This window comes from Hyaena hyaena, unplaced genomic scaffold (genome assembly GCF_003009895.1).
Source record: "Hyaena hyaena isolate Hyena2069 unplaced genomic scaffold, ASM300989v1 scaffold_98, whole genome shotgun sequence".
Lineage (NCBI taxonomy): Eukaryota > Metazoa > Chordata > Mammalia > Carnivora > Hyaenidae > Hyaena > Hyaena hyaena.
Genome location: NW_024080730.1, coordinates 1,325,218 through 1,351,671, shown reverse-complemented (window position 1 = coordinate 1,351,671; position 26,454 = coordinate 1,325,218). Strand labels below are relative to the sequence as shown.

General features: G+C 53.4%; 2 protein-coding genes across 5 annotated transcripts in view; both read left to right on the top strand.

The window, feature by feature from the left end:
• CPT1A (carnitine palmitoyltransferase 1A) overlaps positions 1-16,748 on the top strand; it is a 51,850-nt gene extending 35,102 nt beyond the window's left edge. Inside the window, exons 12-18 of one of the 2 annotated variants that reach the window (XM_039235421.1) lie at positions 1,645-1,761; positions 3,191-3,355; positions 10,687-10,821; positions 11,568-11,720; positions 12,822-12,935; positions 13,168-13,260; positions 14,434-16,748. In XM_039235421.1, the coding sequence (XP_039091352.1) occupies positions 1,645-1,761; positions 3,191-3,355; positions 10,687-10,821; positions 11,568-11,720; positions 12,822-12,935; positions 13,168-13,260; positions 14,434-14,520 (864 nt within the window). In that variant the 3' untranslated portion in view covers positions 14,521-16,748. The remainder of the gene's footprint in view (positions 1-1,644; positions 1,762-3,190; positions 3,356-10,686; positions 10,822-11,567; positions 11,721-12,821; positions 12,936-13,167; positions 13,261-14,433) is intronic. The other variant, XM_039235420.1, reaches the window with a different exon arrangement.
• Positions 16,749-18,292: 1,544 nt separating this feature from the next.
• TESMIN (testis expressed metallothionein like protein) overlaps positions 18,293-26,454 on the top strand; it is a 31,783-nt gene continuing 23,621 nt past the window's right edge. For all 3 annotated transcript variants that reach the window (XM_039235537.1, XM_039235536.1, XM_039235538.1), the window contains exons 1-5: positions 18,293-18,346; positions 18,764-19,308; positions 20,508-20,666; positions 22,744-22,864; positions 25,147-25,223. In XM_039235537.1, coding sequence (XP_039091468.1) covers positions 18,838-19,308; positions 20,508-20,666; positions 22,744-22,864; positions 25,147-25,223 — 828 coding nt within the window. In that variant the 5' untranslated portion in view covers positions 18,293-18,346; positions 18,764-18,837. The remainder of the gene's footprint in view (positions 18,347-18,763; positions 19,309-20,507; positions 20,667-22,743; positions 22,865-25,146; positions 25,224-26,454) is intronic.

Genomic DNA, 26,454 nt, shown 5'->3' with positions numbered 1-26,454 from the left:
TTCTTAGAAACAGACTCCAACTTGTCGTCTTTTTTCCTTTTTAAGATTTTATTTTATGATGATCTTTTTTAATTTTAATTTTTTAACAGTTTACATCCAAGTTAGTTAGCATAGAGTGCAGTAATGATTTTAGGAGTAGAATCCAGGGGTTCATCCCCTGCATAGAGCACCCAATGCCCCTCCCTGCAAGTGCCCTCCTTACTGCCCCCCACCTGTCAGCCCACCTGCCAGCTCCGACCCCTCCAGCAACCCTCAGCTTGTTCTCTGTGTTTAAGAGTCTCTTTGTTTTGCCTTATGTACCCTCCCTATTTTTATATTATTTTTGCTTCTCTTACCTGTGCTCATCTGTTTTGCTTCTCAGATTCCACATAGGAGTGAAATCATATATTTATTTTTTTCTGACCTGTTTTGCTTAGCATAATACACTCTAGTTCCATCCATGTTGTTGCAAATGGCAAGATTTCATTCTTTTTGACTGCCAAGTAATATTTCATTGTGAATAAATGCCCTATCTTTATCCATTCATTGGTTGATGGACATTTGGGCTCTTTCCATACCCTGTTGTCTGCTATAAAATTGAGATGCACATGCCCCTTCGAATTCGAAACTGCACACTTGTATCCTTTGGAAAAATACCTAGTAGCACAGTTGCTAGGTCTTAGGGTAGTTCTATTTTTAATTTTTAGAGGAACCTCTACACTGTTTTCCAGAGCGGGTTATGGTTATTATTATTATTTTTTTTTTTTATATTTTTTAAAATTTATTTCTAGGAGAGAGAGAGAGAGACAGCGTGAGCAGGGGAGGGTCAGAGAGAGAGGGAGTCACAGACTGAAACAGGCTCCAGGCTCTGAGCTGGCAGTCAGCACAGAGCCCGACGCGGGGCTCGAACCCACGAACCGCGAGATCATGACCTAAGCGAAAGTCGGACGCTTAACCGACTAAGCCACCCAGGCGCCCCTATGGTTATTATTTTTTAAGTTAGCTCCAGCGGGGGGCTTGAACTCATGACCCTGAAATCAAGACCTGAGCTGAGATCAAGAGTCTGACGCTCACCCAACTGAGCCCCCAGGTGTCCCATAAAGATTTTATTTTTAGGTAATCCCTGCACCCAACATGGGGCTTGAACTCCTGGCTGTGTTCCTGACCAGCCTGCAAGCTGCTGAGCCTCCCTGGATCCGTTTTTCTCCCCTCTGAAGTGGAGATAAGAATGGGTGCATTATGGGGCGCCTGGGTGGCTCAGTCGGTTGAGCGTCCGACTTCGGCTTAGGTCATGATCTCACGGTTCGTGGGTTCGAGCCCCGCGTCGGGCTCTGTGCTGATGGCTCAGAGCCTGGAGCTGCTTCGGATTCTGTGTCTCACCTTCTCTCTGCCCCTCCCCTGCTTATGCTCTGTCTCTGTTTCTCAATAATGTTAAAAAATTTTTCTTTAAAAAAGAATGGATGCATTAGGTGGCTGTGCAGAGGGTGGGAAGAGCTCAGCCTACTGGCCGCCCACCCCGGGAGTAGCTCGTGTTATGTCTTCATCATATCTCTGTAAAGGGCAAGAATCTGTCTCTGCCAGAGGTCATTTCAAATTCGTTTCACGTAACGCCATTGACTGCGGTAACCTTCTGACTTGACGTGTGTATCTTTTCCTTTGTGACAGTACGTCCTGGCCACTGACTCCTTTCAGCTGGGCTACACAGAGGATGGGCACTGCAAGGGCGACCCCAACCCAAACATTCCGTACCCCACCCGGCTGCAGTGGGACATTCCAGAGGAAGTGAGTCTGAATGCTCCGTCGCCCGGGGTGGGGGACGAACTTACACTCAGCCCCACAGTCCACGCATACTTGGAGGCTGTGCATCAGCCGAGGTGAAGACCACGGACACAGCTTGTCCGTGCGGGGTTCTCACGGGGCCGCGGGCTGCCGCGGCTCCTGCCCTCCCGCCAAGTAGCTTTTCCGCTTGAGGTTTCGGCTGAGATTGTCGGTGACGTTTCCAGCTCAGACTGAGCCAGACGTCCTGGTGAAAGAGGGGAAACTAAGTCCCTTCCTCCAGAGTTGAAATACTCTGAATCGCTCATTTACGATTTTTGTGTCTTATTCTCCGATGCAGTCCACTTGATAGAAGGAAGCTTTTGGAGGGCAGGCATTTGAGGGGTGGAAATACCACCTTCCAGTTCCTCTAATCCAAGCAGAGTTCCTGGGGCTCAAGACCTCATTCCCAAAGCAGAAACGCCACGCCTGGTGCTGTGGTCCTACCCATTTGTGTCCCCGGGGCTGCTGTGTGCTCCCCGGAGAGGGACGGCCTCTGCCGAAGCGCATGGGCTTGGGGTCCTGGTACCCGCCCAAGCCAGTTGCCGTTTATTTAAAATTTTTCTATGTATTTAACTTCTTAGAGCCTTTTTAGTGTCACAGTAAAAATGAGAAGAGTCCGTTGAGATCCCGCCTGTCTCCCTTCCGCGACCGCGCACGTCTGCAGCCTCCCCACGACCCTCGTCCCCACGGGGCGGTGTGCCCGTCACGGCCCGTGAACCTGCACCCACGTGTCGCCGTCCCCAGAGCCCGGCGTCGACCTGGGGGGCTCGCTCTCAGTGCCGTGCGTTCTGCACAGCGAGATGGATGCGCAGCTACCTGTACCCGCTGGCACAGCGCCCCCCGGGGTCGTTTCGCTGCCCCCAAACCTGTGCTCTGCCTGTTCATCCCCTCTCCCCACCGGCCCCCCAAGCCCCCGGCGACCACGGATCGTCGCACGGTCTCCACGTTTTGCCTTGTCCACAATGCCCGGTTCGTGGAATCCTGTCGGCCGTGGGCTTTTCCGACGGGCTTCTTCACTCGGTAAAGCAGGCGCCTGCGGTTCCTCCGTGTTGTCCGTGGCCCGGTCGCTCGTTTGTGCCGTGTGGTTGTACCGCACTTGTTTACTTTTTTAAATTGGTTTCCTGTTTGCCACGATGGGTTTCACAGAACAAAACGTGGGCTGCTCGACGTGGCTTTTGGGGTCCCACTCAGACCAGGAAGCCCCAGCGTCCCTCCTGCCGGGCCCCTGCACCCTCGTCGGCACGCGGTTGTCGTGTCGCTAACGAGCCGTGGCTCCTGGGTGACACTCGGGAAAGAGCCGAGGAAAGAAACCAACCCTGCGGCTTCGTCAGGGCGCGTGGGTGACCCCTCCGCCCTCCCCCATTAAGTAAAACCTGTCTCTCTTTCCCTCAAGTGTCAGGAGGTGATAGAGACGTCCCTGAGCAGCGCAAGCCTTCTGGCGGAGGACGTGGATTTCTGTTCCTTCCCGTTCCACACCTTCGGCAAAGGCCTCATCAAGAAGTGCCGCACGAGCCCGGACGCCTTTGTGCAGCTGGCGCTCCAGCTGGCGCATTACAAGGTACGAGTGGGACTTCGTCGTGAGCCCTCTGGGGTCCTGGATGCCTACTGCCTGGGGCCGTGGGCCCCGCGGGTCAGGGAGCCCGCACACCTGTTCCGGGGGCGTTCGTGGGCGCCGAACACAGCCTGCTGGGTCTTGCCTGCGTGTCTCAGTTCAGGGTCTCTGCCACGGACAGAAGGCACGTGGGGCAGAGCCGCCTCTCGGGTGGTAAAGTCAGGAAAAGAAACAGACGCAGGGCAGCAAGAGGTAATGCCACCCTCAGGTAAACAAGACCAGATAGGCCAAGACTGTATTTATTTTTAATGTTTGTTTATTTTTGAGAGAGAGATGGAGACAGAGTGTGAGCAGGGGAGGGTCAGAGAGAGAGGGAGACACAGAATCTGAAGCAGGGTCCAGGCTCTAAGCTGTCAGCACAGAGCCCGACGCGGGGCTCGAACTCACAAACCGCGAGATCATGACCTGAGCCGAAGTCGGACGCTTAACTGACTGAGCCCTCCAGGCGCCCCAAATCTACTGTAGTTCTTTTTTTTTTTTTTTTTTAATTTAGTTCTAGGAGAGAGAGAGAGACAGCGTGAGCAGGGGAGGGTCAGAGAGAGAGGGAGTCACAGACTGAAACAGGCTCCAGGCTCTGAGCTGGCAGTCAGCACAGAGCCCGACGCGGGGCTCGAACCCACGATCCGCGAGATCATGACCTAAGCGAAAGTCAGACGCTTAACCCACTAAGCCACCCAGGCGCCCCATGTAGTTCTTAACAGAGATGGTCAAATCATGAAGATTTCTTTTGCCAAATAACTAACGTACTCGCCCAAAGCAGTGGGACAGAAGCACAGTAGTTGTAGGAGCTGAGCTGTCTGTCTGATGCAGTGAGTGACTGAAAGGTATAATAACTGGATTCAGGAGTTGGATCTTAGAATTAATAAGCTTGATATTTTTAAATTGATGAACACACCTTGCACATAAACACTCACTGTTAGGCTGATCACATTTCAAACACAGAGGTTTTTTTAAGAAAACTCCAGGTTCTGTTGTAATCCATTTGGAAGTAACTTGATGAACTAATTATTTTCTGAAGCAACAGCAATTAGTAAAGCTGACCCAAGACGAGGTAAGAAGCTGGGAGGGGTCAGTACCCACCAGGAAAAGTTGATGGGGCACCTGGGTGGCTCAGTCGGCTTAGCGTCCGACTTCGGCTCAGGTCACGATCTTGTGATCTCACAGTTTGTGAGTCCGAGCCCCGCATCGGGCTCTCTGCTATCAGCACAGAGCCTGCTTCAGAACCCGTCTCCCCGCCTTTCTGCACCTTCCCCCCACACCTGCTCACTCTGTCAAAATTAAATCCACATTTAAGAGAGTCAGGAGTCAGAGAGCTAACGTGAACCAGCTTAGAAGCAGCTGCGGGACTCTGACAAGTTCCGGGGCTTTCAGGAAGGGAGGAGCTGGTTGATTCCCGGGCAGGGCCTTTGTCATCTCTGCCTCGCCCACGAGGAGCTGAGCTACCTTGCCTGACATCTCAGCTCACAGCGGCGCGGCTGAACGTGGACCCGGGCAGGCTGGTTCCGAAACCCGAGTCTGATTTTGATGGATGCAGAAAGGACCAATGTTGCTCATGACTAGAAATGCAAAAAAACCTAAATAAGATCGTAGCAAATAGAATCTACGTGTGTCGGAAACATACAGTCACCTGCAGCAGCTCGTGGTCCCAGCAACGAGGGGATGGATCGATATTAGCAAGTCCGGTAATAGATTGAAGCGTGTTCTTGGATCAGAGAAGCCAGACAGTCCCCTCGACACATACTACAAAGACGTTAAGCACTTGGCGGCCATTCCTGGTAACGGCTCTAAGCAACAGGCGCTTTTGCTTAGCACGATCAGTACCGGCACCTATGGCTTTAGAGGTGAAGATGTGAGTGACCCCCCATGACAACAAGCATGAGCTGCCGCCGCACCTTCCCTGTCCTCGAACTCTTTTCCATAAGAGCGGTCAGTGCGGCTGACGGGATAATTGGGCAGGGGAGCATCAGTACGTCTTCTGGGAACCCGGAGCCGGCAGAAAAGCTTCTGTGATTAGCTAGGAAAGGTGCTCAGAGCAGTGAGGAGGCTGCGGCAGAATTCTACGCAGCGCAGCAGCTTCCTGGTGCAGCAGTGCTGGCCAAGCAGGAAACACAGCCCGCAAACAGAACGGGAACAGACAGGACAGTCTGGGATCCAGGTGTGTGTTTATAAAGCAGGTGGGACTTTTTGGGGACGGGGACGAAGGACCCAGCCATGGAGAAATCAGAGACGGTCTGCGAAAGGGAGACGAGGCTGTGGTTTTGGATAGAAAGTCTCGACCTCGTGGAAGCGAATGTCCCCGGTTCACACGTCTAGCGGGAACGCCGTCTGCGGTCTGAATATGGTCTTGGGGAAGCTTCAAGTTCGTGTAGAAGAGCTGTCGTTCGAGAATAACCAGTAACGTTCTGAAAAGGAGAAGGGTAAGGAGGCAGATGCTGGCCCTTACGGAGCCGACAGTGTGGACTTTGGAAGAGCGTCGTAGTCCTCACCGCGCAGCACAGGTTTAGATCAGCGGTTCTCTGGTGAGGGTGGGATTTGACCCCGGTGGGGTGGGGGATGAATTAACTCGCGAATGGAGTTGGGGAAATTGGCTGGAGGGTTCCGTTCGGGAAGACCGTAAACAGCCCAATAGGAAAACGGAGTCCGAGCAGAAGCCGGTGGTTCCTGAGAGCAGAAGACGACAAATGGCCAGTGAATATGCACGCGGGCAGTCCGGTCTTGCCGGGAACCCAGTAAGTGCAGTGTAGGGAAGACAGAATCTGCGATCAGAGAAGGTCTTCCTTCAGTTCCATGTTCGTGCAGGGGAATTTAGAAAGCGTAGCATTTGAGCTCATATAACTGGAAATACGTGGCAGAAGAATGGCACCATTTCCCTGGCAAATTCGACCTTGAGATTTGTATCCTTCAAGGACAGGCTCACAGAGACCAGCTTACGCGTGCCCCTTGGTAAAAATCGGAATCGATCTGAACACTGATCAGTGTGACACTTTTTTTTTTTTAATGTTTTTTAATGTTTTTATTTATTTCTGAGAGAGAGAGAGAGAGGGAGACAGCGTGAGCAGGGGAGGGGCAGAGAGAGAGGGAGACACAGAATCCGAAGCAGCTCCAGGCCCTGAGCTGTCAACACAGAGCCCGACTCAGGGCTTAAACCCATGAACCGTGAGATCATGACTTGAGCTGAAGTTGGACGCTTAACCGACTAAGCCCCCCAGGCGCCCCTAAGCGTCCAACTCTTGATTTCAGCTCAGGTCATGATATCTCATGGTTCGTGAGTTGGGCTTTGCGCTGACAACTCAGAACCTATTTGGGATTCTTTTCTCTCCCTCTCTATTCCTCTCCCACTCTCTCTGTCTCTCTCTCAAAAAAAAAAAAAAGAAAAGAAAAGAAGAAAGAAAGAAAAGAAAATACATGGTTGTAAAAACCGCCATGTGAAAGTTGATAGCTTATTATGGTGATCGCCAGACTCAGGCCCACAGGCCACATCCAGTCCTTGACCTGTTTTTGCTTGGTCCTTGGGCTGAAAATGGTGTTAATGTTTTTAATAATTGAAAAAAGAAAAAGCAGGTGAAGAGTAACATGACGTGTAAACATCAAGCGGAATTCCAGGGTTCATGGGGAAGGTGTTATGAGCACACAGTCACACCTAGTGTGGGTATCCCGTCCACAGGTGTTTGGGGCTGTAGGGGGGCAGCCGGGACCATGTGGCCCACAAACATGACATTTTTGTGACATTTGCTCCCTGCACGTCACAAAAAACATTTCCCAGCTCCGTCTTCATTATTTGCCAGGGCTAGAAGGGATGGACAGAAAACATTAGCACGCGGTGCTGCGAAGGTTAATCTTACTTTTCTTTCTTTTTTTATGTCTTTAAATGTTTCCGTAGAGAGAGAAGGAGTGAGAGTGTGAGTGGGGAGAGGCAGAGAGACAGACAGACAGAGGATCAGAAGCGGGCTCTGCACTGACAGCAGAGAGCCCGATGTGGGGCTTGACCCCACGAGCCATGAGAGCAGACGCTTAACCGACTGAGCCACCCCGGCGCCCCTGATCTTTATTTTCTTCTGTCGTTCTGGGTTCACATTTTCTGTGCGTGTAAGTTACTTTCTCAAAGTGAAAGATGTGTTCTTACATCTGTTCTTTGCCCTCTGGCTGGAAGTTATCAGGATTTCATTCTCCACCCCCCACCCACGTCGGTTTTTCACACGGCACTCAACCTATTAAGAATGATCCATGTATTAAGATGATGCATTAAAAATGTCAGGCAGCTCTTTCCATTCAGAAGTTCTTGCACACGTGCTCGGTGGAGCTCCGGCTGCGTTGGGGGCGAGCCTCTTCCCGGAGAACCTCCTCTGCTCAGCTCTGAGCTGCAGACCTCGCTGTGGGTATCCCGTGTGGCCTGGGGGTCTGCTCCAGGCTCCTGACCCTTCTCTGTGCCGTAGACCCTGTAGGCAGCTCAGGAAAGCTTGGGGGATTCCATTTCGGAATAATGTTCATAAAGCATTAAAAGAAATACTCAGGGGTCGCCTGGGTGGCTCAGTCGATTAAGCCGCCGACTTCGGCTCGGGTCATGATCTCACAGCTTGTGGGTTTGAGCCCCGTGTCGGGCTCTGTGCTGACAGCTCAGACCCTGGAGCTGCTTCCGATTCTGTGTCTCCCTCTCTGCATCTCCCCCACTTGCACTGTCTCTCTCCCTCAAAATAAACAAATATTTAAAAAAATAAAAAGAAATGTTCAGGGTTACAAAGGTAATCCGTTAATTAAAATGCATGTCAGAATATTAAACGTAAATTTGTGGCGCAGTAAATGTAACCGTGCACTCAATTTTGAGCAGCTGGTCCAATAACTACGTAATTTTGAAGTAGCAATCAGCATAGACGATATTTTGGGAAAGCTGCAACAATCATAATTTGTTGTGCAAACAGCTATGATTTTCTTTTCAAAGGCACAGGCGCCGTTTATAATTACTGTGGTTTGTTGACTGTGTTTCTAAGTACTTCAGTTTGAGGTTGGTAAAAATGAAAATGTGTGTATTTTTCTGTTCCAAGTTAACATGTTCCCAAGGTTAGTAACCATTGGCCTGGTCCCTGTCTGCCCGTCCAGCCTTCTCTACTCACATGTTCAGCCTCATTCACTCAGCTTTTCCCACACTGGTCCTTGTGCTGCCCGGAAGTACGTCAGTCTCACCTCTACCTCAGGGCCTTTGCACGTGCTCTCCACTGGCACTTGCTGTTTCCCAGACAGAGGCGTGGCTGGTTAGGTCTCTGTCCAAGTGCCCCCCACCTCCTATTTAAAACAGTCCCCACCCCGCGGCCCCTCTGTCACCCTGCGTTCCTTCTGTTCGGTGCGCCTGTCGCTCTGTAACATATTTATCACCCACCTCTCCCGCCGGAGCGCTTGCCCCTCGAGGGCGGGGACACGGTCTGTCTTGTGCCAGGAATGTGGCAGCCACAGTGGAAGCCGCGTCCGGAAACATGTCGTGATGATTGAATGGACGCACAGGGCAGTGGTCCTGACTTTCGTCTGTGGTTGTTTGCCTCCTGCTTTGGGGTCACGTTTACTTTTCCTTTAGAAACTAGAGGTGAAAAATCCCCCCGATGCCGCCGCCAGCCCAAACGTTGAGCCCCGGGGCAGCATCCCAGGGGTGCCAGGTTTGTGTTCTTGCACCGTGCATGGTCCTGCTTGTTGGAGACTGGAGGCATCATGGGGGGCGAGCGGCCGCTGACCTGGGGGTGGAGGTGGCTGGCGGGGGGCGGCCGGACACCCCGCTCGCACTAATACTCAGCGCATTTGCCGAGAGTGTTTTAGGTGATCATTTAAAAACCCGTGGCGATCCTGCATGGCCGTGCCGACCACTTACGCGACTCAAGTTTGGTGTTGGGACGCGGGCCTCACATAAGTCATCGCCTCGTGTAACCCAGGCTAACTCCTGTGAAATGACTAAAACGCCAAATTTGTACTTTTTCCTGGATCTTCTCCTCCCCGCCCCCCCTCCCCCCATGGCTGGATCACGTGCCCCTTTGAAAGCACAGCTGGCGGGAAGTTCTCTGAAAGGCGGATTTGCTCCGCCCCCTGGACCCCCGCTTGCCTGTCCTGTTCTTACTCTTACTGCACACAGATTAGAACGAGGAGCCGGAGCCACGGCTGGGGAAGTCACACTGGGGTGTGAGCTGGGGGTGGCGGGGAAGCCTTCCATGTGGGGACGTGCCAGCCACCGAAGGCCAGTCGTCACAGACCTCCTGGCCTGTGTTCCTCACCCCGTGGCCTGCTTGCCGCGTCACTTTACAGGCAGGACTGGGGAGGGACAGAGCCCCGAAGGCCACTCAGGCATGGCCACGCCCGGGGAGGTTCAGCCTGGACCCTGGCACCGGCTTTGGGTACCGGATCAGCTGCTCGCAAGGTGTCCTCCGTCACTCGGGGTCCCCCAGGCCGGAGCCGTGTCTGCTCAGGAATAACTTGGGTCCGCAAACTGCTTTCCCGTCCATACGGGAATCGGGCGTCCTCGAGCTGGCCTGGAGGCCGCCAGCAGTTTGCAGGTGATTTCCTCCCACAGCACGTGTGGTGGGGGGGGGGGGGTCCGCGTGCTCCTCGGACCCCGACCTTGGGCACCACCTGCTGCCACCATCAGCTGTCCCTGCCGGGGTCTCCGCCTCTGCCACCCCAGCCCCCTTGCAGTCCCTGATGCCAGCGTTCCTGGGCCCCATGGCGCCTCCCCATCCCCTCCCCGCCCCCGTCCCCTGGCCCCAGGCGCAGTAGGATCGGGCCAGCTCTCCGCCTGCTGGGCCCTGCACCCGCGAAAGTGCCGGCTGCTCCCCTTCACGGCGCCGGGCGGCCGACTCTGGCGGACCCCAGAGCCCGCCCCCTCTGCCTCGTGTCCCCTCGGGCCCTGGCCCCCTGCCCTTCTGCTGGGGGACATTGCTCCCCGCCTGCCCCTCGTCTGCTGGGTCCTCGTCGTCGTCATCCAGAAGTGCTGGGGTGTCTCTTTGTAACTTCAGACTCTTGGCTGCATGAACATCTCCTTGTCCTGCATTTTCCCCGTAAACGTGTCTGCACTCGGGTGGGGGGGACTGGGAAGCACAGGAAAGCGTGGAGACAACCTGGGCGACCCAGGAACTGACCCCCGCACCCCCAGCCTTTCCCAAGGCTAACGACGTCTGCCTGCTGCACCGCCCCGTGTGAAGACTGACCTTGACTCAGAGCTAAAGCTGACCGCAGCCCGTCCCGTCATGTGCCTTGGGGTCCGTCGGCCTGCCCGGCCCTGTATGAAAACCCGTTTCCTCCCCCAGGACATGGGCAAATTTTGCCTCACCTACGAGGCCTCCATGACCCGGCTCTTCCGAGAGGGGAGGACGGAGACTGTGCGCTCCTGCACCACGGAGTCCTGCAACTTTGTGCTCGCCATGGTGGACGCCAGCCAGACGGTAGGTGGCGCCAGGCTGAGGGGGCGTAGGGGCTGAGCCACCGCCTCTGCAGGGGGGCCGTGTTCAGCCTCTCTCCCCACCTCCTTTCAAGGGAACTGAGCGTGGTCGGGACACACGCAGAGGTTAACGCCTGCGTCCGCTCCGTGATGTCTACACCTTGGACTCTGAGTCTAGATTGCCTTGCGCACAACACGGGAGGCCCGGGTGGGGACGCAGAGACGGCACAAGGAGCTGGGTGAGGGCACGGGGGCCTTCCGCTCGATGCCCGCTGCCCACACCGCGGCGCCCCGCGTGGGCTCGCGGCTCCGCCTCTGAGAACCCTGGCAGTGGCCTGGGAGCTGTTACATTTGCTAAGGGACGGAGACTCCGAGGAATTCCGTAGGCTCCCAGGCCACACAGCTAGGATGCAGCTGAGCCCAGATCAGCGCCCAGAGCACAGTGGTGCGCGGCTGAGGCCGGGGCGCCGTGCTCCGCCCCGCCCCTCCCTGCCCTGCTCTGGGGAAACTTTGTTCCCAAGAACAAAGGCTTCTGATCCTTCGGAAGGAAATCCGTAGGTGTGAGCAGGGTGACGCTGGGCTGGCTGGACTGGGGACCTCAGCGCCGCTCCCCTTCCTGCGTCCCCTGCAGCCTCGAGGCGCCCTGTCGCTGGCACGCCTCCCCCGGAGAGCCCCGCTTCTCGTGCCCTCGGACCACTGGAGGGGAGGCCCACCCGCACAACTTGCACCTCCCCCACCCTTGTTGCTTAGGTGGAGCAGAAGCTCCGGCTGTTCAAGGTCGCATCCGAGAAGCACCAGCACCTGTACCGCCTCGCGATGACGGGCTCTGGGATCGACCGCCACCTCTTCTGTCTCTACGTGGTGTCCAAGTACCTGGGCGTGGACTCCCCTTTCCTGAAGGAGGTAAGTGGCCTCTGCCGGCGGCAGCTCGCCCTGGCGCCCGGGGACGCCCAGAGGTAGTCAGTCGCTGCAGCCTCTCTGGCTGGATGTGGCCTCACTGACGGGTGTTATAGCTGGACGGTCATCACAGGGTCAGGTCCGAGCTGTGTCCCTCAGTCCCCGGGAATACTTTACGTCACGTGTGACCCTCCTGGCCTCCCAGACACAGATCACCTCGCGCGTGATTGTAGGAAGATGTACTCACGTAATTCGGGAGCGATGAGTATCACCTCGTTTGTAATAGAGTTTATTTAATTTTAAGTCATAAAATTTAACTAAACATTTTTTAAGTGTTTTTATTTCTTTATGAGAGAGAGACAGAGCGAAAAGGGGAGGAGCAGAGAGACAGGGAGACACAGAATCTGAAGCAGCTCCAGGCTCTGAGCTGTCAGCACAGAGCCTGACGTGGGGCTCGAACTCATGAACTGTGAGATCATGACCTGAGCTGAAGTCGGATGCTCCACCGACTGAGCCCCCAAGGAGCCCCCAAAATTTAAGTTTTAATAATGCCATGTTTAACAGGCAGCTCGAAAACTTCCTGAGAATTCCCTTCAGCGCAGCACAGCCCCCTTCTCGAATCTTAGTTACTGTATCCACCCCCTTTTCTGCCGGTGCTGCCCGCCCCTCCCCCCCCCGCCATCCAGATGCCCTCATGTGCCCTGGGTCCTCTCTGCACACGTACTGCCCCCAGACAGCCAGGCCTTCAGACTGACGTCTGTGACCTCTGGCATCTGTGACCACCCAGACACCAAGCAGGCCTTTCCCCGTCCCCGGCACGACTGCTCAGGGACAGAGAGGATGGTGCGGGGAAGAGCATCATTAGTGGGGCACCCAGGTGGCTCCATCGGTGAAGCGTCCGGCTTCGGCTCAGGTCATGATCTCACCATTTGTGGGTTCGAGCCCCGCGTCGGGCTCTGTGCTGACAGCTTGGAGCCTGGAGCCTGTTTCAGATTCTGTGTCTCCCTCCCTCTCTGCCCCTCCCCCACTCACGCTGTTTCTGTCTCTGAAAACTGAATGTTAAAAAAAAAAAAAAGCGCCCTGAGAGTGTCCCCTCGTCCTCGGCAGGTCTTATCGGAGCCATGGAGACTGTCGACCAGCCAGACGCCGCAGCAGCAGGTGGAGCTGTTCGATCTGGAGAGGAACCCGGAGTACGTGTCCAGTGGAGGGGGCTTTGGACCGGTAAGTGGCTGAGCGTGACGGACACGGGGCCGCAGGGCCAGGATAGGGCGTGCCCCCGCGTCAGGTCTTCCTGCAGGGTCTGCGCCCCTCGCCGCCTCGTTGGGCGCCGTCTGAACGGACTCCTGCGTGGTGTTAATGCAGGCGTCGGTGCCCGTCCTGTATGTAAAACGTAAGCCCTGCTATCCCGTCGCCTCGTTTCCAAGGTTCAACTCACACGTGCCTCGCTCCGCAGGTCGCTGACGACGGGTACGGGGTGTCCTACATCCTCGTGGGCGAGAAGCTCATCAACTTCCACATATCTTCCAAATTCTCCTGCCCTGAGACCGTAAGTACAAGACAGGGCCCCCTCTTCTAAAGACGGGGTGTTTTTACCGCCTTCTTTTAATTTGACAGAAGTGTTCTTCTTTAATTTGGCAGAGAAGACCAGTTCAACTGTATTTTACTTGCCTGGAGCATTTTTCCAAATAAATGAATTTAAAAATTCTCTTAATCTAATTTTTTTTAAGTTTATTTGTTTATTTTGAGAGAGAGCGCACAAGCAGGGGAGAGGGAGAGAGAGAATACCAAGCAGATAGATCTGTACTAATAGCGTGGAGCCCGATGCGGGGCTCCAAGCCATAAACCACAAGATCATGACCTGAGCCAAAACCAAGAGTTGGATGCTTAACTGATTAAGCCACCCAGGCACCCTTCTTTTAACCTAAATAAAAATATTTTTTAATGTTTATTTTTGGGAGACAGCATGAGTTGGGGAGGAGCAGAGAGAGAGAGGGAGACACAGAATCTGAAACAGGCTCCAGGCTCTGAGCTGTCAGCACAGAGCCCGATGCGGGGCTCAAACCCATGAACTATGAGATCATGATCTGAGCCAAAGTCAGACGCTTAACCGACTGAGCCACCCAGGTGCCCCTTTTTTTATTTTTATTTTTTTTAAAGTTTATTATTGAGCCAGGAAACGTTTATTTTTGAGAGACAGAGACAACGTGAGTGGAGGAGGGGCAGAGAGAGAGGGAGATACAGAATCCGAAGCTGCCTCCAGGCTCCAAGCTGTCAGCACAGAGCCGGACATGGGTCTCGAACTCAACAAACTGTGAGATCATGACCTGAGCCGAAGTGGGATGCTTAACCGACTGAGCCCCCCAGGCGCCCCCGCTCCATGTTTCTAGTCTTCCTTTCCACATGGAAAGCATTGCTTGAAAACAATGCCAAGCGTGCTGTTAGCAGAGAGGATTGGAATTCATTTAGTTATCATGTTTTATGTAACATGTGGCCGTGAGGGGAAGCCTTCCATCAAACCCACACTCGCACAGGCACAGCCGGTTATCTCTGAACCCTCAGCGCTTCTCCAGAATGTTAGAACGTAGCGATGAAGCCATGACCTCAGAGCTTCGAGAACCAGCCAAAAGGAATGTGTGTTGAGTCCGTTTGTACATGGCTCGTGGTGTGGGGATTTCCTCGCAGTGACGTGTGCTTTCCGTTCTTTGTTTTCGAATGCCAGGACTCTCATCGCTTTGGGAAGCACCTGAAAGAGGCGATGACTGACATCATCGGATTGTTTGGGTTCAGCTCCAATTCCAGAAAGTAATTCCACAAGAGCCGCCGTGAAGGAAGACGAGCTCTTCTGAGAAAAAACCAAATGAAAAGTAGCTGTTGATCCTGATTATAGTTCAGGGTGAAAACTTGCTCTGCGAAACGCAGAAGTTTTCCTTCCATCGAGGGTTTGGTGTTTTTGCTTCCTAGAACAGCCGTCTTCACCCTGTGAAGTACAATCCCACTACTTCCTGGCAGGTCCTGACTTTGGGAACGTTTGCTGAGGGTTCCTCCTACCCCCTTCCCCCCACCCCACCCCCGCCCTGGAAGTTTTTGCATCCGCCTGTGTTTATATACGGGATAAAAATATGGTTGAGCTAAGTAAGGGACTAGTGGTGGTGTGACTTCACCCGTGGGAAATGAAAGGGGCACGTTTCCTCGGTGGGGACCGAGTCCCTGGTCCTTGATGGGCATTTACTTTTATCAGAGCTTAATGTCTCAAGGCGGAGATGTTAAGCCCTTCATAGCTGACGCATCTGTAACGCACTAATGGAAGCAGCGCGCTTTTAGGTTTTCTGTCCCCGTGGGTAACTCTTTCCTCGTCTGGCTTGGCATTCTGTTTGCCTCTCCGTGTTTGGAGCAAGTGGCGTGCCGCATTCTGTAGCTTTTACTGACCGTGCAAGTCTTCAAAACCCAGTGCCTTAAAAACGGAAGGCCCTCCGTGAAAGGGAGACCATAGGAGAGATTTACTCTGCAGGGTCTCCAGGTGGAATTGTGAGCGTCTTACTCCTCCCTCAGTTTACCGAGTGGGTAACCCTGTAAATAGGTGTTTCTGGTGGCTTCCCTACCCCCAGGAAGACCGTGTCCTTCGGAGGGCGGCTGTGTTAGGTCCCTCATCGGACCCCCCTCCTCGCAGCATTAAGCGACAAAAGGAAGACAGTGTGTGTGTCAGAAGTGGGGAGCGAGGGAGATCGTGCCCAGATGTGATGGTCAGGAGTAGTCACTGAAGAAAAGAATTAAAGGTACAGGCCGTGCGGCAGGGTTACTGCCAGGCTGACAGCAAGGAGGGCGTGACGTTGACCGCGGACGAAGGCAAACAAAAAAAGCTCGAGAAACGGGAAGAGTAACCTCCAGTGGTCAGGAGAGCGCAGCGCTGGTCGGCCCCAGGCGTGCTCTCTGATCCTGCCTGGGGGGAGAGGACCCCTCTCCTTTCCAGCTGAGACGCGGGGGGGGGGGAAGGAAACAGCAGGCCATGTCATCTCGGTGGCCCCCACGAGGCCCGGGTGACAGGTGCTAAGTTTAACCCTCTCCTTCAGGTGGCAGCGCCTTTATGCAGAGTCCGATTGACCAAAAAGCAATTATGCACTGAATCGTCTTCAATATTTAACGTAAAACTGAAGGATCATGGAATGAAATAACTCACTGCCTCTGGGCTGTCACGGCAGGCTTCGCTGTTCCCAATTTTAAAGCTGTGTAATTTATTTTGCTGACCACTTTGTCCGGGCTGGGCTTGCCTCTCTGAGAGGTGTGCACTCCAGTTTGATGCAGTGACTAGGCCCAACTGTTGGAGGAGACAGGGCGCTTGTTATTGGAGCACATGCGCGTATTTTATTTATGTATATATTTCAGTGTAAAATTCCCACCTAAATGGGCCAAAGATTTTTTTTCTCTTAAAAGCAAGAAGGAATGAAACCAGGCAGAAAAACAAAACAAAACAAAACAAAACACAAAAACTCTAAGATGAAAACCAACAACTACGATAACAAACCCCTCGTGTTCGTCTGTGGTTCATCGTCAAGAAGGGGTGTGTGTGGGGGGGGGGATAGTGCGGTCTGCCCCGGGCGGGCGTGGCTTCCAATAAAATCTGGCATCAGTCACTCTCAGAGCCACCTGAGTCCTGCGCCGTTGACCGCTGACCAGTCTGTATCACTTTCACGTTCACATGTGAATTTGAATGTTGACCTGTAGCACTTACACCTATTCGGGCTTGTCTCTCAGGTTTAAATATTTCAAATGTAATTAATTAGTGTTAACCAGTGCAGTTATCAATGCAATTTTATATTTCCTCGAGGAAAGAAGAGTGGGGTTTTATTGTACACGCTGAAAGGAGGGAAGAGTATTATGTATTTAATTTGGAATAAGCCATAGTCTTTTTTAAAGGAGCTGTGGTTTGAATTCGTTACCTTGGGCTGTCCACTGCTTGTAAATACAATATGCTCTTTGAGATGTAAATCTTAGAAATGCAGTAAGAATGTTACCAGTAATAAAACATTAATCCCAGTCTTCGTCTTGGCTCTTCTGTTATGTTAATAAGGAGGTTATAAGTCAGGGTCGAAGCCCAGGCCCTGGAGACAAGGGTCAGAGGTTGGTACCGGTGGCCTGGCTTGGGCAGAGTGTATGTCACAAGATTTCACTGGCCTAGCTGAGGAGGCACGCCGCCCTGGGCTGTGGGTTTCTGTTCTACATCCCTTTATGCCTTCCGTTCCTGCCCCCGTGCCTGGAACAGCGTCCTTCACACAATAGGTGTTTGACAAATATGTTAAGTGGATCCATGAATTCAGTTTTCTCGGTAGGCTTTATTGAGTGCCTATTGTGTATTAAGCTCTGCTTGGTAGAGTGGGGACCCGGTCAGGTTCCAGCGGTGGTGGAGATCGGATCCAGGGGGAGGAGGCGAGAACCAAGGCAGCCATTGAAAGGATCTTAGGTGTCCCCCCCCCACCCGAGGCAGATGAGAGGGTCACAAGTTGGTGCAAGTAGCCGACTCAGACAGGAGGTGGAGTTGGGCGGAGGGCTGAGTAACAAGATGGCTCTGGCTTTGGCTGGCCCAACCAGGCTGGACTTGCATCGAGGAATGTGCCAGAGCTCCGGGGTCTTTGAGTCTGGCTGGCTTGGGACTCCACGCAGGTGGCTGTGCACGCCGCACTGATGACAGCTGCTCGATAAAAATGTCTGATGTATGAGTGAGTGAATGCTACGGACTCACGGGCTGATGCCCTTGGTCCGGCTCTTCAAGCCGTTCACTTGTTTTACGAGGACTTGATCTAGATCCCTACAGTCTGGGAAGCCCAAACCGCATTCTCAGCCCTGCCCTGAACTCCGCTGACTTCAACATGATGTGATTAGTTCAGCCGTAAAATTAGAGTAAGGTCATCCACACATGCCCGTGTATATGAGGCCCTGGGGAGGGCTGGCAAGGTCCACAGCAGACTTCAGTGTCCCCTCTGACAGGCAGCGTGATGGGAGATTGGCATGGTACTTAAGGACGCTTCAGCCCTGACTGTAATGTTTAAATATTTCAGTAGGAGAGTTTATGTATTATTCACTTAAAGAAAAAAGAATCTGGGGCGCCTGGGTGGCTTAGTCGGTTAAGCATCCGACTTTCGCTTAGGTCATGATCTCGCGGTTCGTGGGTTCGAGCCCCGCGTCGGGCTCTGTGCTGACTGCCAGCTCAGAGCCTGGAGCCTGTTTCAGTCTGTGACTCCCTCTCTCTCTGACCCTCCCCTGCTCACGCCGTCTCTCTCTCCTAGAAATAAAACATTAAAAAAAATTAAAAAAGAAAAAAGAATCTATCTTAATTTTGATCTGAACAAGTCAGACTGCTCTGGGGGGCTCAGTGCCTCAGTTTCTCCATGTGAGCCTGGCGCTGAGGACCCTGGCCCACCTCCCTGCAGCAACCGCCGACACCCCCCCCCTCGCCACGCCGCCAGGATCACCTTGCTCTCCCCCCACCCCAACTGTCGCCGGCCCCGCCCCCTCGCGGCCCCGCCCCCGCGCGGCCCTGCCCTGTTCCTGATCCCCAACCGCCAACCGCCTGCGGCACGTGAGGGGCCGGCTCAGCCGCATCCTGGCTCCGAGCTCCCGCAGCAGCCCCGCGGCCCCAGGTGTGTCCCCTTGAGGAGGCCTGAGCCCGCGCCCTTCCCCTGCGGTCCCCAGGCCCGGCCTATGGGTCTGCAGGAGGGGAGGGGGGGAGGGGGACAGTGGGTACCCTAGTCAGGCCTTCAGGGGCGGGACCCCTCTCGGTACAGGCCCTGGAGGACGGGGGCGGGGGAGACCCCTGCCCGTCAGACCCTCGGGGACGGAGGGACCCCTCCCAGGACAGGCCCTGGGGACCCCGCGAGCCCTCCCGGGTCAGCCCCTCGGGGACGGGGGTGGGGGGGACCCCTTCCCAGCCAGGCCTTCCGGGCCCTCGGGGACGGGGAGGCCCTTCCAGGTCAGCTCCTGGCTGGGGGATGGAGGAACCCCCCTGGGGGGCCCGGGGGGGGGCGCGGCCGTGACCTCACTTGGCCGTGTGCTCGCAGGTGCTCGGCTCCCGGCCCTGTTGCCTGCGGCGAGGGGTGCGGGGCGATGCCCGGCCGAGGTCCCCTCAGCGGACATGGAAGAGGCGCCCCTGCTTGGCGGGATGACCAGTCCCGAGGAGGAAATGGTGACCGACCTTTTCGGCGCGGAGAGTCCGTTTGTTTCTGAAAACCTCACCCTGAAAGCCCCCGTGGTGGTGAAGCAGGAGGGCGAGATCCACGTGTTCAAGGGCGACTACCTGAGCCCCGCGGGCCCCGGAGAGCCGCCGCTGCCCGCGTTCAGCCCCCCGCTGCTCGGCGCCGGCGCCGGCCAGGTCCAAGGGAAGCTGGCGGGGGACAAGGACGGCGACGAGATGCTGGCCGAGTACCCGCGCCTCCCCGAGCTCAGCCCCCTGGAGGACGCGGTGCTGCCCCTGGCCCCGCCGCCGCCCGCCTACAACGTCCACTTCCTGTCCTCCCTGCTGGCCCCACACAGGAGTCCCGCCGTCCTGCCCCTGGGCGCCTGGGCCCGGGAAGGAGCCGCCCCGCCGGGCGTGCGGGTGATTCCAGTAAGATCCATGTGGGAAGTAGGCTCGGGACCTGTGTCACCCTGTCCCAGACGGAGAAGCGAGCCCACTGGCCGTCCCCAGGTCTTCCCGCCGCCCCCCAGCGTCCTGGCTCCCCAGTGAGCCGGTCTGCCTGGGGGAGAGTCAGGTTCCGGGTCCCGGGTTCAAGGGGGGCGAACGCTACAGAGAGCCCAGGGCGGGAGAGGGCAAGAGCCAGCAGGCGCGTCATCCCGGGCCCTGCTGCTGTCACTGGCTTTAGGGAAAAAGCCCCTGTTGACATTAGCGTCACGAGCACCTTGGAAAACGCAGCAAAGTTAGTTTGCATGGAATCAAAACGCGAGAGCAGCAGCGCTCTGCTGCTGACGGGTTGTTCCAGGGCCGGGTGTACGAACACAAACCGAGTCTGCGTAGGTTCCTGCTGTCAGCTGACGGGAGGATCCCAAGGAAATGCGCGCTGCCCCCTCAGGGGCCCTAGTTTGGAAAGTCACTGTATTCTCAGCAAATTTTAGAAAGAATCCTCACGATTTCGAAATGCCGAAATCTGATGGTAATTTCTTTAACCCCTGAGTCTTTTTAGTGTTTAAATTCCACTCATCTTCCGTGGCATCTCTCTGGTGGCGGTGCCCCGTGTCCCTGAGTGGGCCGCTGTCACCGACCGTGGCTCAGAGACACGGTTGACAGTTCCTCCTGACCTCAGTGTTTCTTGTTAGCGATCATCCTGCCACGCGGTCAGGAGGGCACCACTGCGTAATTATAAGTTTGCCTTTAAATGTGTTATCAACGTTACGGAAACATCAGCAGGGATTGTAGGCTTCTGGAGGAGAGAAAAAACAAAAAAGACAAAACAGTCAACTGGAACATCTAACACAACCTAATGAGCGAGCTCTAAAAACGGTGAGAAAGGGGCAGCTGGCCGGCTAGGGAGCCTCAACAGCATGAGCACCACATAAATCACACCTCCATCCACACTTTGTGGGCAGATGGTTTCAGTCCTCAGGGCCCTTACTCCCCAGCGAGGCTGGTCGGATGGCTTATTGCGCCCCCTGTCGCCCCCCATAGGGAGAATGGTAGTGAGGGACAGAAGAAGGAAAGGTAAGGGCGCTCTTGAAAGGCATAACTTCTGCAGAGAAGTTTCCACATTACGTAGCTGTGACCCCCGCGTCCACAGTGTGACTTCTAAAGTAAAACATTGCTTTGTTTAGGTGGAAATAAAGGAAGCCGGTGGTGCAATTTTAAGTAACAACACGGAGGAAGCAATGTTTCAGAACGTTCTCGGCCCCGAACCCTGTTGCAAGTTCCCATCATCCCAGGAAGCAGAGGACTCCTCTGGCTGCTCTCACAAGAAGGACTCTAACCCCATGGTAATGATGCCCAAAGAAATGTGTCTAACAGGATCGTAAGCGTTTGGCTCTGATCACTGCCAAGTCAACAGGAGTCATTGATTTACTTGTTGAATCCGCCTTTTTGTCTGTGTCGTCTCTTAAAAGGGGCGTAATTAGAACCTTCCTAGGGCTCCATCCATTTCTAAGATTCTCATCGCCCTGGTCACAGCAAACCAGACAAAGGTTAGGACGTTGCCGTGTCACTAAGGAGGTAACTGCAAGTCCCATCGGTCAGTGCAGACCCGGGTTGGCCCCGGGATGGGGCGGCCTATAGGACTCTGTGCTTAGTTGGGTGCAGGTGGGGGGTGGGGGTGGCTGGAGGTGTGGTTCTGTGGCTGCTTTCCTTCGTGCCTGCCTCCAACCTCCCAAGCATACCAAGTAACAGTCTCATGAGATGGGTGATCCGTAACGCCTGGGGTCTGTGTGAGAGTTGTACATGTTTGTGTTTTCATTTAATCCTCCTACCAACTTGTTGCCTTCTACATTTCATGGTTAAGAAAACAGAGATGTTACATGGTGTGCTCGAAAGCGGTGTGTCTCGGACCCCCTGGCTCCGTGTGGTGAGGCCTGCGAAGGAGAGGACCCCGAGAATGGGCCCCCACTGTTCCTCTAGCAAAGAGTCCAAAGAACCAGAGACTGCCTTTTCCCTGGTGGCTCTTTATTCCGAGAAAGGAGGCCTAAGCTCTAAGGCACACACTTGAGCTCGGGAATCCTGGGAGATGAGCCCATCACAGACTGTGGCTTGGCCGGGGCACGAGGTAGCACCTGCCCCCCTGTCCCCTGTCTGTGGTTTCACTCTGGCCCATGAGGTCTGAGGGCAGAGCTTTTCCAGAATGCCCGGACCAGGGGGACAGGATGAGAACCCTTCCAGTGCTACCAGACTACTGACTGAGCAGTGTGCACACAATCCCGGGGGGCACGGCGGGGCCTGGGAGAGCCTTTGCCCCTGTTATGTGCACCTGTGTGTGTGTGTGTGTGTGTGTGTGTGTGTGTGGCTATGACTTTATCCTCTGAATATAAATAGAATTCCAACCAAACATGAATACCGACCTCTTAGCCAATGTCAGGGCGAGCTAAAGGTCTGACCCAGCGATCAGCACCTTGGGACCAGCACCTTGTAAGGCTCTATAACATGCGTTATTCTGGTAACATCAGTCTTTATGCTTATTTGGGAAAGCCAAATGCTTATTTCCTGTCTGGGAAAGCCGGGGACCACAGCTTCTCCGGGTGTCTGTGGTTTGACTGTGAGAATTAGGAGCTGTGCGTGGGGAGAAGCCACGACTCCTCTTTCCATCCAGGCTGCAGCACCTGGACCGGGACTGCACCTGGGGAGGACTCTCATCTGTGCATTGCTTGGCTTCTGTCTGTGACTGACGGGCCTGGCTCGATGAGGATTTGCTTGTGGTCAGAATCCACCTGCGTGATCTGAGAGCGCCCATCAGGCCCAGGAACACTGACGTGGCCTCTTAGAATCTCCCGGTTCTTGGATTAGCCTTTCTAAACTGTACTTGCAGGGAATAAGATAAATGTACATTAAAAACAAACTCACCACGTGTACAAGAATAATAAATGCGTGTATAGCAGGAGAGAATAACTCATAAAATTAAAGATTATTCCAAGGATGTGACCAGTTCCAGAGCTGGACTTGGGGACGAAGTCTTTCTTACATTACCTGGATCTGAACGGGGCTGGGGCCGGGCAGGTCACCATGCCCTTCACTGGTGCTGACGGTGGAGTCCAAGGGCGGTGAAGGGAGCCCTGGCGCGTGGTCGCCTGCCCCCGCCCCGTCTCTCTGCGGGCCACCCCCTGTAGGGGAAGGCGTCCCCAGGAACTTTGGTCTGCACACTGGCACATCTCACAATGCACTTCCGGGGTGCGGTGCCTCCGGAGAACGCATTATCGTAGAGTAAAAACTCGAGAACAGAGCTCCAGTTTGCCCTTTTCCACTAAAACTTAAAATCTGGATTAAAGTTGCTTTCTCAGATTTAAGTCTCTATAGGCTCATACTACTGGATATCTTTTAAAAATGAAACGTGATCATTATTTCTCATTTTAGGTGATATGTCAGTTGAAAGGGGGCACACAAATGCTGTGTGTAGACAATTCTGGCACGAGAGAGCTAAAAGCACTTCATTTGGTTCCTCAGTATCAAGACCAAAATAATTACCTACAGTCAGGTACGGAGTAAACTCCTACCAAAATTGTGTCCTATGTCATATGTAAGTTGTAAGTGAATATGTTTGGTTTGCATGTAGAGTGAACGTAAAATAGGCAGTTAGGTTGTGAAGCAGGCAGTTTGGCAGATCTCACAGCCCTTATGGGTGAACTAAGAAAAGAAAACAAATCTGTGTAGACTAATTGACATGCACTGTGTTCTTGGATAGCTACCGCCTAGTTTCGCTGGCCGGAGAGAGCTTTCGGGTCCCAAGGGGCGACTGCTCTCACCAAAGGGTGGGTGTGCCCAGAAGGGACCGGGTGGAAATACCAACCTTTCCCACATCGCGTGGGGGGGCTGAGTGTTCAGGTGTGGCATAAACCATACATTTTGATGGGAACGTTTTCATGTAATAGAAATATGGCTGTGCTTTAATCACCACGAGGTTTGAAATAACTGTATCAAGTACTGATTTCTCTACCACTCACTCAGAAACATCTTCAAACAGGCATCATGATAATAAATGACCTATAAGTACTTGATTATCTTCAAATTACTTATAAATGATTAAAGAAAGAATAAATGACACCAGTTTAGGATTGTATTTGCAAAAGTCAGACACTAATTCCTGAACACTGGGCCTCTTCATGTGGCTTATATACAGAACCATTATTCTAAATCTTGAGTTAAGCAGGATGTGTTATTATCAGATGTTTCACTGACCTTGCCAATGGTTTATTTTTGTTTTTGTGTTTTTTTTAATGTTTTATTTATTTCTAGGAGACAGAGAGAGTGTGAGCAGGGGAGGGTCAGAGAGAGAGGGAGTCACAGACTGAAACAGGCTCCAGGCTCTGAGCTGGCAGTCAGCACAGAGCCTGACTCGGGGCTCGAACCCACGAACCGCGAGATCACGACCTAAGCGAAAGTCGGACGCTCAACCAACTAAGCCACCCAGGCGCCCCTGTTTATTTTTGTTTTATTTTGTTGTTGTTGAAGTAGAGTTAGCATACCATAGTAGGCAAGTTTCATGCACACAGCATAGTGATTTTGCATTTGTGTACACTGGGAACTGATCAGCACAAGAAGTCTAATTACCATCTGTTGCCTACAAAGTTGATACGATATGTTGACTATGTTCCCATGCTGCTCCTGCCAATAATTTAAATCAATATTAAAAACAAATGTCCTTCCAAGTGAAATGTTGGAGTTCATGGCTAAAACAAATATTATGACTCCTATCCCATCCTGTCTATATTTAGAGATAGACCAAATGCCTTCGAGACATTTACTTTTCTATGATACAGGATTGAGGTTGGGGTTTTCTCTTCTAGAAGCCCTTTGCCACATGCCCATGAGTTTTCTACAGGTCAGAGAAGCATCTGATCCTCTACACAGGCAGAGAGGGGTTCTTTCCTAATTCCCTTCTTTCTGGAACATGACGAAATCCTAACGCGTTTAGATCCACAGAAGGAGAGGGTTTATATAATGTTCTCCAAATCTACTCTCTTGTCACAAAATCAAACACACACACACACACACACACACACACACACACCGTGCACATATTAAATACCAGCATAAAATCAATGGATCCTTTTACCAAAGTCTCAAGATAGCATCACTCAAAGGGTGCACAAGCCTGGGGCAGGAAATGTGTTCAGTTGGTCAGGACGCTGAGACACATTCCTTCTTCCACTTGGACTCATGCACACAGAGCTTTTCAGGGCCCTTCATGTGTCACTAACGTTTTTCACCCTTAGACCAGAGAAATAGTATTAGTTCCAGCAGTTAAGTAGTTTGGTCCAAATAGCCTTTTAAGTATTTACATCCTAGCAAGTTAGTGACCATTTGAAAAAAGAATACACATAAATTGAAAGTAGTTTACACAGCGTCCAACAGATGTCGCTGTGCTTTCTCCAAAAGCGTGACATGCAGGGACCTACCGCTGGGTTTGCTGTGGCACCTGAAGGCCCCACGGCATGCAGTTTGGGAACCTGGGCACTAGCAACAGGTGTGAGTGTGTGTGTGTGTGTTTAATATAGTAGGCTATCCTTGGAAACTTAAGTAGCTTTATGACCAAGAAAAAGGGTGTAATAAGTAAAAAAACAAAAAACAAAAAACAAAAAAAAAAACATTGACTTAAAAGGTTTTACAGAAAAAAAACCCAAATAGGATCAAGATAAGTTTAAGTGATTTTGCACATGATAAATCCATGATACAGGATCATTTTTGTACTTTCTTCAATGTGCAAGCAGAAAAGGAACAATATATGTTATGAATTAATTTTAATTGTCTTCCTTGCAGATGTCCCTAAAGCAATGACTACTTTAGTAGGAAGATTTTTGCCAGTGCCAGCAAAATTAAATCTCATTACACAACAAGTGAGTCACTGTTTTAAATTAAAAAAAAATATGCTTGGGCATTATTTTCTCGTAACATTTCAATTGTCGAGGTTGGACTTACTCAGGAAATAGAATTTATCGTCTGTCCTAAAAGCAACAATGAGACCTTTACCAAGTACTCAGTGCCTTCGCCACTGGGTCCAACTCCGGGGGTCGGGAGGGAATGGAGTGAGTTCAAGGCACAGTTCTGTGCCCACCTCGGGGTGGGGGGCTGTCGAGCCCTTTCCCACGGCCTCTAGACCGTCGCTCTGCCCTGTTTGTTGAATTTGTCCTCTGTGGCCCAGCCATCCACCGGCACGTGCCGCCCATTTGGTATAGAACAGGTTTCAGCTTCCCGGGTGTAACAGAAATGCTTTCCTCAAGTTTTAGGGGGCGCCTGGGGGGCTCAGTCCGTTGAGCGTCCGACTTCGGCTCAGGCCATGATCTCACAGCTTGTGGGCTGGAGCCCCGCGTCGGGCTCTGTGCTGACAGCTCGGAGCCTGCAGTGGTGACAGCCAGTGTCCATGGCGCCGTCACACGCCCGCAGGCACGCGGGCCACTACAGGCGAGAGCTGGTGAGTCCAGTGTGTGTCTGTGAACTGAGCTGGAACGCAGCCAGGACAGAGAGCGCTGGTTCGTGTGGGGGACTTTCACTCGCTGGGGCAGGCCCGGTCCGAGCGCGTGGATTACGTCGGTGAGCTCGTGCTAGGTGTCACCCCCAAACCAAAGCGAAGGAAAACACGTGACTCTGCCCCCTGCAGCTTACGTTTTAGCGTGGGGGACAGCCAATGGGCAAATCTAATACACAAATTACACCGGATGCTAGGACACCAGAGGTGGGCGCAGGGGGCTGGAAGGCGGCGGGGGGTGGGGGGTGCAGGATGCAAGTTTAAACAGGGCAGTCAGGTTTGGCTCCGCTGAGGAGATGACAGTTGAGCAAAACCTTGAAAGAGAGGAGAGGGTGAGCCAGGTGCCTGCCACCAGGCAAGCCGAGGGTCAGCCTGCTGTGGAGACAGCGAGGAAGCGAGGAAGCGGGCAGTGAGCTGGGGGCTGGAACGGAGCGAGTAGAGAGAAGGTAGCGGAAGACCGGAGGCGGTGGGGGGGGGGGGGAGATGAGGAAGGACAGGACCGGGAAGGGCAGGGGCCGGGTGGGAGCAGGGGGGAGTCTGTGAGAGGTGATGGCGGGGGATGGCAGCTCACACCGGGGTGGGGGTGCAGGGGAGCACCCCCC